The sequence below is a fragment of the Rattus norvegicus genome, chromosome 15 (assembly GCF_021556685.1).
Source record: "Rattus norvegicus strain SHRSP/BbbUtx chromosome 15, alternate assembly SHRSP_T2T, whole genome shotgun sequence".
NCBI lineage: Eukaryota > Metazoa > Chordata > Mammalia > Rodentia > Muridae > Rattus > Rattus norvegicus.
This window is the reverse complement of record NC_141548.1, coordinates 68,778,442-68,789,116: the sequence shown is the minus strand read 5'-3', so window position 1 is coordinate 68,789,116 and position 10,675 is coordinate 68,778,442. Positions and strand designations below refer to the sequence as shown.

Sequence of the window (10,675 nt, the reverse complement as noted above, 5' to 3'; positions counted from 1 at the left end):
TGTTATTTTTTTTCTTTTCTTTTTTTTTTCTTCTTTTCTTTTTTCTTTTTTTTTTCGGAGCTGGGGACCGAACCCAGGGCCACACCTGTGTTAACAATTCTAATTGACTGGTTAGAATTTCCATGATTGTTAAGAGTTGGAATGCTGCAAATCCAGGGGCCAAGTAATCTTGGCTCACTTGATTGCCTTTCGGCTCTGGGTTAGATCTAACATTCTTATGACTATCATGGGATGCCTTTTGCTCTCCCTTAAAAGTCCACTAACTTCCACCAACCTCAAACCAAAAATCGGCATCCCATAGTACCTGAAAGCTTGTTTGTCCTAATGTGTGTGAAAAGTTCCTTGACGACTCTCTTCTGTGCTTCAACTAATGTTCATGACCTGGTTACGGTCATTCATTTCTGGTTCTAATACGTACTTCACCTAGACCCTGAGACCTCCAGAGACCAGAGGGCTTACCATTTGCTTTCATATTCAACGCTGCTTAAACAGTACCAGGAGAGGTTCACTGCGGTTCAGATTTTTCAAGAGCCTACTCTCAAAGTCCAAGGAAATCCCTGCTAGAGACTCTCATTAGCGCAATCTTCCTTCCAAAACTGTACCTTACTTACTAAGTACTTTTTGGTCGGCGGTCTGTACTGCCTAGAGGGCGAGAAGCGCGATGGACAGGCAGAAGGGCCAATCAGGCCCAGGCGTTGGCATTCCCGGAAAAGGCGGGGCCCTTGCGTCACTAGTCGCACGGCGCGGGATTGGCTGACAGGGCTGCTTGTGGTGGCGGGAGATTTCGGATGTATTGGCCCAGCCGTGTGCAGCGGTTAATGCGCAGCGGGCGTGGGACCCGGAAGGTGAGTCTGCCGAGCATAGCCCCAGATCAGGTCGCGACCGAGACCCGGGAAGATGGAGAAGCATCGGGCGCGCGCTCTCGGCCGGGACAGCAAGGCTTCGCGGAGGAAGGGCCTGCCGTCCGCGCCGCCCGCTGGCCCCTACGAACTCGGGGAGAAGCGCCCCAAGTTGGTAAGTGTGGGCTAGAACCCGGGGTGCGGCGATTCCCGGGGCCTTCAGCTGCCTGCGCCAGGCTGACATCTCCGGGAGCAGGGAGCTTAGGTTTGTTTCGGAAGGTCAGAGCTGTTAATCGGCTTAGATCACAGCGACAGGGCGGGATTCGATTCCCTTCTGGGACGAATGCTCTGCTGTCTGTGAAGCCGGGCGATTCCTAGGGCGGATCTGAAAAACAGTTCAAATGGCTATGTACTGACGTCATCAAGGCGGATTCTGCATTTTTAAGGAAAGTTAAATTTTGCCCCACCCCTTTAGTATAACAGTAAGATAGAAAGTGAACTTGTAGCTGATAGTCCTCCCACCCCCGTATAATATTTTCAACAAGAACCTTTTAAGGTGAATATATTTTTTCAAGTTGAGGCAACTCGTTTTCAAACTTGGCGGGTTGTGTAGTCACTGCTAAAGAATGTCTTGTTTAGCTTGGAAGGAGTCTTCAAGTATCTGAAACTCGTTAATCGGGTTGGCTTTGCGTTCTTAATGCATAAAGAAGAGCTATGGTTAGCACCTGGTAAGCTTTTTTGTTAATGTTAGCTGGAAGAAAAATAGGTAATGAGGATGATTTCATTCGGTTTGTCTTATTGCGTGGGTTGGTAGATTTTGGTATTAGTCCAAGAGAATTGGAGACTTAATATTGACTGTTAATTGTCCATAGAAGTATGGAAAAATTAATTTTTTCTGTTGGTAGTAACAGCATGTGCCTTTTCTGGACAAATACAGTTTCAGGAATTTAAGCCATGATCATATCCAAGTTATGGATATAATAGATTGTGAATCAATTGCTAAGTATAATATTTACTTGTGATTGAATTACTTTTAATTGAATACCGAGCAACAGTGGGGATTGATTATACAGAAGTGAGCTTCAAAATAGCAAGAGGAATAGCAACATTTTGTGGAAAGGGTGTGGTTCATTATTCCTAGCTGCTATGGTTCTAGACTGGATAGGAGAGCATTAACTTCCTCACTTCATCCACTCTGAGAGGAATTCATGGGATGATGCCATCTCTTCTTTTTATAGTTTACTCTCTGGGTTAGTACTCAGTGTATTTTGTCTAGATTGCCATGGTCGTGTGATTTTTTTCTGTATCTTACAACATAGCATTCCTGAATAAATATTTGATTTTGCTGAAGGCTGGTGATTGTGTTTTCTATTCCCCCGGTATGCCATATTGACCATACCATTTGTTAAAACTCACGCAAAGGTGAAATGAAGTCTAGAAGACAACACATTGAAGTTCTAAGATGTTGAACTCTACAATGTTGAGTTCATGGGTGGGGCTTGATTTGAATCATGACTTCATAATTCATTTAGAAGTAATTTGGATTCTTGATGATCTGCAGTTAGACTTTTATTTACAAATTAATTGTATTTTTAAAAATTTTTAATGTTTTGAGATTATAATTAATTACATTATTTTCCTTATTCCCATTCTTCCCTCCAGCTCCTCCTATGTCCCAGACCCACCCCCCCTTTCTTAAAATTTATGGCCTCTTTTTTTAGTTGTTATATACATATGTGTATTTTAAACTATAAATATGTAATCTTAAGTATAATACAGCCTGTTCAGTCAGCTAGACTTACCAGCTAGACTCTGGAGAGGGATAACAGTTTTACACGTGTGTTCTGTCCCATCAGCTTGGCATTAGCTGTGTCTACTCTATCTTACTGTTTGGAATATTTGACTTTAGTAGTTGCTTTTTATATTGGTAAGTTCCATTTGCTGCTTTTTCATACCCGTCTGGGCATTCTTGATAGTCCTTTGCGTCTTGACTGTTCATTCCTCAATAGTTCTTCTGGTGTGTGCAGTCTTTGGGTCTTGTACATTGGTTGACTTCATGGCCGCTTGCTTTTCCTCCTTGTTGGCTGCACATCACGTTAAGCCAGTGGGAATCCAGGAGGCCTGAACTGGGATGCTTCTCAGTGGAGGTGCTAGTCTGTTTCCACCAGAAGCTTGAGGATGCAGCTGATTTAGGACTGCTCTTTCCTAGTGAACTCTTTCGCCTCATCTGTGTTTTTGCCAGAGGCTGGTTGCGTCGTCTCATTTGCCTTCTGAACAGCCCTTTCAGCCTCTCACATCCTGATAACCATATAAGGGCACTCTTGTGTTGGGATGGCATGATTGGTCTGTAGTTTAGTCAGCTTTATTGCTGGATGTCGACTCAGTTCTTGGCCTTTTCTTGATTGGGAGAAAGTGATTTTAGCCTGATTTCATCGGATCACTGGCATTTTCTGAGCTTCTAGAACAAGTAATGCAGCTTTGCCATGTGGCGAGGGTAGGGATGATTTAGTAGTTTGCGTTTTTTGTTCACCTCCATAAATTCACAAGCCAATAGTAGCCCCTGATTGTAAACTGGTCACATGGCTCCTGTCTTAGTTAAGTCCCACCTCTGGTGCCTACTGGATTCTGTGTTGATGAGGCAGACAAATGAATCCTTATTTTCTACTGAATGTACAACCGTGGGCTTTGAGTCGTTTGTGAATTGGGTGAAGATGTTTGTAGCCTATTTCCTGTCCTCCATGGTAACTGTAAATAGTAGAAGCTGGTCTGTAACGGTGTGGTGTTGGGCTGAATCAAGTGCTGTGCGCTGGGGCTGAATCAAGTGCTGTGCGCTGTTTGCAGACCAACCACCTTGGCTGATACAGGAAGCACTGTGTATTTAGGTGCTGAGCTAGCCCTGGGGGTGGCGTGGGGGAGGAGGCAGTGCAATTGGAAGGCGCTGAGAGGGAAGGGTGGTCTCGGTAGAGACTTTAAGAGGGAGATAGAGTTCAGTAAAATACTTGTATCTGGGACCTGCTCTAGGTCTTGTAGGCAGCACCTGGGCCTGAGACCTCTTTTCCGTCAAGAACAGAAGTAACTAGAAAGGTTTTCCTACTTGCTGTGAAAAGCCTTACAGTGACTTCTTCCTCTAACTGCTGTTAGCCACACAGCTACTCATTGACTGTCACTAGGTCCAGACTGACCAAGACATGGCTTCTGGGAGAAGACTCCATTTGTATTGTGGGCACTAGCATCCAGCACAAGACCTATAAATCATTAATTAATTGAAGTGGGTAGAGGAGTTCTTTAATTAGGGATATTGTTTCAAAGTTCTCACACCATTTAGGGTAAATCTTGTCTTTAATGGTTTGGACTTAGGTCTATCAATTGAGACTGGGGTATTTTTACCATTTGGGGCCTTGTTTATGAATGAGCAAATTTTATAAATACCAATATATTTAATTGGGGTGTTTGGTAGGTAGTATTAAAAGGAGCAGTCCTTAGACCAGTTAATTTAATAAAGTTTACTTGAGTATACAAAAGGAAAATGATTAGACAACATCCAGAACTAGAGGAGTAGATTGTTGTCAGCATTGACCAACCAGGACATCAAGGAAAGTTTGGGAAGTCAGTCTTTTGGTTATAGCTGAACTAGTTGCTTGATGAGCCTAATCAGTTAACTGGTGTTGGGATGTTCTGTAACCAGTCGAACTCTGTTACTGTGATTAAACTTCACTGATTTGGTCAGTTGGGTTGAGGGCAGATGCTCAGACCAAAGCCATGGCTTCCTACAAAGTTTGCTTAATAGACTTGTTTGTCATCAGAGGGATGCGTTTTGTAAAGATGCTTACAGTTGCAAGGTCCTGATCCTTATCAGTATTCTATTATGGATTTTAGGAGTTTTTTTTTTTTTTTTGTTCTTTTTTTCGGAGCTGGGGACCGAACCCAGGGCCTTGCGCTTCCTAGGTAAGCGCTCTACCACTGAGCTAAATCCCCAGCCCCCATCTTCGTCTTTTTGTGGCAGAGTCTCACTATGTAGCTCTGGCTGGCCTAACAATGTAGACCAGGCTGGCCTAGTAAACATAGATATTTGGTCAACCTAAAGAATCCAGAATCTAGGTAATGTTCTTAGTTGAAGGCCTTGGGCACCTTCATGCTTATCAATAGTCTGTATGTAATGGATCAGCCATTAGTAACCTTCATTTGCAGGGAAAGTAATTTTATTTAGGGTGTTTTCACAAGAAATAGCCCTAACCTCTCTCAGATTTTCCTTTCTAGTCTTCCTTATGAATAGAACCCAGCTTTCCAAAGAGATGCCCTCCCAAGGAAAACAGAAGTTTCTTTTTTCTTTAACTTTAGACATAGGAATATTGAGGTTCAGAGGTTATATTTCTATAGCTGTAAGAAATCCAGGCTTGGCCCTTATATCACCACCCCTCCCCTATTTTTTAAAATGTATGAGTTATGAAAAATGTATCAAGTGGCTCTTCTGGCAGTCCAATTAGCTGCTGAGAATAGAGATGTGCAATGTTTAGTATTGTAGACGGGGCTGGATCTTTTTCTTTGAGGGTAAGGATGGGTGGGCAAAGGGATGATTGTCTCAGATTTAGAGCAGGGCTTAATTGCTTTTTTCAAAGGCTCATGTCTTTAATTATGAAGCAAGCACACTGACATACATTTATTATACTATGAAACCTTGCCTCGCATCTAGTCTGTCTTGTAGCAATTGCTTCCGAACAGATGTTACCTGAAACACCTTTGTGCAGTTGGTGGAATGCTAAAATTTGTCCTGCTTTTATTTCGTTGCCTTGAATTAACTCTGCTTTATGGCATAACTTTATTGCTGTGTCTTAGGATCTTTATGTATTTACTGTCTTATAAATTGGATTTAAAATTGGCTTTTTATATAGAATGTAAATTAACATGTATATAACTTGTTTATGTTTGCAGAATAATACAAGAAAAAAAAAGCCCACAAGATATTACACTAATGGAGTTGTCTTTAAGCACACAGCATCATCTAAACCAGGAGTCAAGCGAGTGCTGAGGACTATGCTGGCTTCACACTCGCGCTTGTTTATCCCAGAGCCTCATTTGACTTTTAGATCTATAAAATATAGATTAAGCATAACCTTTTACTTCATGGGATATTAAGGATCAAAGCACGAGCTCTTTTTGAACAGCATCTACAAAGGTAATGTCTTCTCGGTAGCAGCAGGGTAGCATTGAAACACCTTACCATTGGGAGCAATTTTTCTCAAATTGCAAGGCAAGTGGTCATTATTAACTTAGGAGACAATTTGAGAGTTTAAAAACGTTCGGCTTTGTAGCTGAAATGATGGAGTTTCCAGTTACCTTGCTGCAGGCTCTCTGGAAGTGTGTGCTGTGGACTTTATTCCTCGCACAGCTCTCTGTCGTTCTCTGTTACTGTTTTTGTTTGGAGGGGCATGGCTAACATGAGCAGTAACTTCTCCCATTCTCAGGGCTTGGATCCCAACTGGACCAGTTCTTAGCTGGGCAGTCTCAGGCAGTAGCTGTCTCATTAGGTGCCTTCCTTTCCTCATGCGCAAAGCAGGGCAGTTTTGCAGATGAAAACTCAGTGTAGGAGTGTAGGTGTAGAGGAGCAGTGCTTCCCATGTGTCACCTATGAGTGTGTGCTGTGTAAAGGGTTGGCTGTTTTTGCTGTACAGTAACAGTAGCAGTGTGATTTCTGTGTGCATTTTAGGTCACTAGGCACATACACAGGATATTTGACTAATTTCCTTATCCTGAGAATCTTTGTCAAACCAGGTTAGTTCCTTCTGGTGTACAGGGCCAGAAACATTATTTGGCAGTGCCAGGTGACCATGGTAGGGCTGTGGTCAGGACCAATGGTTAGGACAGGTTTCTAAAGCTTTCTGAACAGTGGTACTTATCTGTAAAATGGGACTCATGAAACCTCCATATAAATGAAACAACCAAAAGACCCTCCTGTGATACCCTGGAATGGTCTTAAATGATGATAAAAATAATGTTACTAATACATGTGTAAATATAAAGTGGAGTGTAAGTATACTTACGGATCTTTTTTAGCTATCAAACCAAGCTACATTTACATATAAATCCAAAACAAAACCATAAAACCATTAAGATGCAAATTATTAACACCATTAGTTTAATGTGATTGATGACTTGTTGCTGAAACTAAGTCACTCTTATTGGATTTAAAGTACTTGAATCAAACAAAAGTTTTCCACAGCTTTTTATTTAATGATGAGACAAAAATGGTGTCAGCACTTAATCAGTAGCGAAGGATGTATACAGCGAGTGTCAGAAGGTTAGTTCTAATAGGTGTCTTGGGTAAAATAGAACCCTGCTGTCTTAAATATGTTTTTATATATTTAATCATAAAAGAGATGCTCACCAAGAAGCTTTAAAAATCATATGGAATTGTCCTTTTTCTCTCCTTCATTCATATTATGTCCCTGTAATTTCCTTGAGGTCTTACAGGATTTAAAATGGAAAAAAAAGTATTTTTAAATGTAGGTTTTGATTTTGTTATTTTTTAGGGTGATCTGTGAATGGAATTAGTATTTCTTCGTTCCCAATCATTGGGCATCATGGTATATAATAAATGCTGGGAGAGAAGGAGGAAGGAAGCTATGAGTTAAGATATCTGATGAGGGCACTCTGTGCGCTGAGGGGTTTGAGCTTTGTTCTGGTGGGTGAGGTTCAAGTCAAACCTTCACCAGTTAAAGACTGGCTAACAGGCCTGTTCAGAGGGCCACTGCTTCCTCCAGGAGGTGTGCTGTAGAATGTTTTGAAACCCTTACATGGATTAATTGTAACATCCATAATTGTATATTTATTTGATTAAAGTAATTTTATTTGAGACAATGTTTAATGTAGTCTAAACTGGCTTTGAACTCATAGCAAAGACTGGCTTTGAATTCCCGATCCTCTTGTTTTAGTCTTCTAAATGTTGGCATTATAGACGTGTACCACCATTCCTAGCTAGACTTGGGTAACTTTATTGTGAACTATTTCCCTAGGATATAGCTTTTTTTTTATTTTAATTGACGCATTTTTCCAAGGTCGGCTGTTTATTTGTATCATAAAGTAAAACCTTGTAACATTTCATTTTTAAATAAAAGGTTTTCACACTGGTAACATTAATTATGGACGTTAGAATTAAACTGTTTTTGTTTATTGAAACTTTGGCTAGAATTCAATTCATAATGACAATTACAATTCATTTTTAATGAATAATTTGACAGCCTGAGGAATGAATATGAAAAATGGAGTACTTGCAATCCGTATCCAGAAATCCAACGTGACAGGTTCATTTCTTTATGAAGGGTGAAGGTCTCCAATTAAAATCATGTTCTGACTTCACTCAGCCTCCTGTCCAAGGGTGTTTTGCTCTTACTGATAATGCTTCCTTCCATAAGCTTTCAGTTCTTTTATGCGCGTGCTCGAAAGCTCGAGGGTCACTTTTACTGTGGTGCCAGGTAGTGCGGTGGCTTATAGACTGCTCGCCTGAGAAGCCAGCTTACTCTAGGAACTTCATGCCACTTGGTTTGTGCATTTTTCATTTGTTTATTTATGATTAATCTGTTTAAATATAATTTGGATATCCTAGATGTCCATTTCCTTTTATAAAAGGTTCCAGGGATATTGGGCAAAGGCATGTAAAAACTACCAGAAGTCTTCAGGATCGGCCTGTCTATATCTCAGCCATAACCGTTATGACAGTTTAGGTTTAAACTGGAATTCCTTAATCTGTGTGTGAGCTTCTAGTTTCCTATTGGTAAGATGGATCTGATCACTGTATGTGGATTGTGGTGAGGATTGGTTGGGAGTATTGTCATAGGTTAGGCACAGTGCTTACCAGTGCAAATGTGGCACCTGTTAGTATTCTGGTGCTGCACTTGTCAAGGGGCACATCAAAGTAAAGGAGGCCTCATCACTGTGAATCGCAGTCTGCCCTGCCGAGCTGCTTATGTTGAAGGGGATCTGACAGGAGCTCTGCTGTTGAACATTTTGACTTTTTTCCCCCTTTCTCTTTGTCTTTTCTCATTACTTCTTTCCTGCCAGATACAGGGGACATTGTGTCCAGGCACTCTGCCCTTCATGGGAGAGGGCCACATTTCCTGAAGTTTGGGCCCTGGATCTATTTTTTTCCTTTCTTCTTAATCTCAGCCTCTAGCCCCTGACTTTGCCTCTCTTCCCTTCCCTGCCCACTTCTGCTGTCAACATTTGCTTCTTCCTAAATCCCTTCTCCACAAAGGTGCCCTGGAGCTTTCTTTGATTCAGGGTTCCTTCACATTCCTAGCTTCCTGCAACCTCACATGGTGAAATATAAAGAGATAGGTGACCTTTCCTCTCTCTCTCTCTTGCCTCAGTTCTCTACTATACCTTCCCTCTAGTGGAGGAACCTGGCAGTCACCGTGCTGAACCTGGCTGCGGCCTCCTGGTGGAAACCCTCCCTGCTGTTTGACCTCCTGCTCCTATCATATGGTTTAAACACTGTGGGCATCATCCTTATGGCAGCTACCTCACACTGCTCTGACCCTGGGCTGGGCACTGTCTTAATCACTAACTCCTCACACACTCCTTTGAAAGAGGACTCTCACATAGATCTGAAGAGGCTTGGGAGCCTTCCTGAGGTGTCCCAGTAGGGAACAGGCCTTGATAGATGTGAACACTGGCAGTGTGCTTAGGCCCTGACTGTTAAGTCGTTCTCTGGACACCACCTCTATATTTTTTTTAGTGATTGTGCTAAACATTATTATCATCATCACTTTTTTTTTCTTCTCTTTTCTTTTTTTCAGAGCTGGGGACCGAACCCAGGGCCTTGCTCTTGCTAGGCAAGCGCTTTACCACTGAGTTAAATCCCCAACCCATCATCACTTTTTTTTTAACTTCATCAGTAGATGTGATTTCCTTTTATATAAATGTATAAACTTATTTTATAATTTTTAATTATTTTTTATTTTATTTTTTAAAGATTTATTTCTTATGTAAATACACTGTTGCTCTTTTCAGACACACCAGAAGAGGGCATGTGGTTGCTGGGAATTGAACTCAGAACCTCTGGAAGAGCCAACAGTCAGTGCTCTTAACCGCTGAGCCATCTCTCCAGCCCCTTTATTTTTATTTTCAGGTAATGCAGCCTACACTGGCCTCAAACTTGTATACAGTGAGGCCGTGGGAGCTCTAAAGTCCTTCAAGAGAGTTTCTCTGCTTCAGAGTTCTCTATATCCCAAGCCCAGTAAGACTCTCGCTAGCCTCAGGGCTCCCTATCTGTTTCCGCTTGATGAGTAGATCTAAAGACACACGAAACATTCTCCAGGCTCATTAGAATTGAAGTGCAAGAACTCCATTGTTCTTTCCCCACTTTGTTCAGGTATTCACTTTGCAAATGTGTACTCTTTTTGATTTGGCTTAGGTGATTCAACAATTTAAAGGATAGAAATAAAACTACTAGTCAAATTAGACAAAGACACTTATAGTTTAATTTCTAACTATTAGAATTTAAAAATTAATATTCTTTAATTAGCCATTGAGGTGTCTTTTTTAATATTATGTTGGAATGTGGTTATTTCTGTGGTTTCTGCTGTATTCTGAATCAGAAAGGTATAGTTTATAGGATCGTACTCTGCACTAAAGCTTAAATAACACACAGTGTCCTGTGATACTATTCCCAGGGAGGCATCAACAATTATCTACTCACCCCAGATAGAGAACCAATGCGAAACCGGGCACACCAGTCCCATGTGCTTAACCAGTAAGTTTTATTGGGTCCTACTCATAGGAATGTAGGTGAAGGCTTACTTACAGGGACAGACATAATCAAAGACCACCACATCACCAAA

At 41.4% G+C, this 10,675-nt stretch overlaps 1 protein-coding gene across 2 annotated transcripts in view; it reads left to right on the top strand.

Moving 5' to 3' along the window:
• Window positions 1-773: 773 nt before the first annotated feature.
• Window positions 774-10,675, top strand: part of Diaph3 (diaphanous-related formin 3) — a 459,706-nt gene continuing 449,804 nt past the window's right edge. Inside the window, exon 1 of one of the 2 annotated variants that reach the window (XM_087585391.1) lies at window positions 774-1,014. In XM_087585391.1, coding sequence (XP_087441517.1) covers window positions 898-1,014 — 117 coding nt within the window. In that variant the 5' untranslated portion in view covers window positions 774-897. 2 annotated transcript variants of the gene reach the window in all.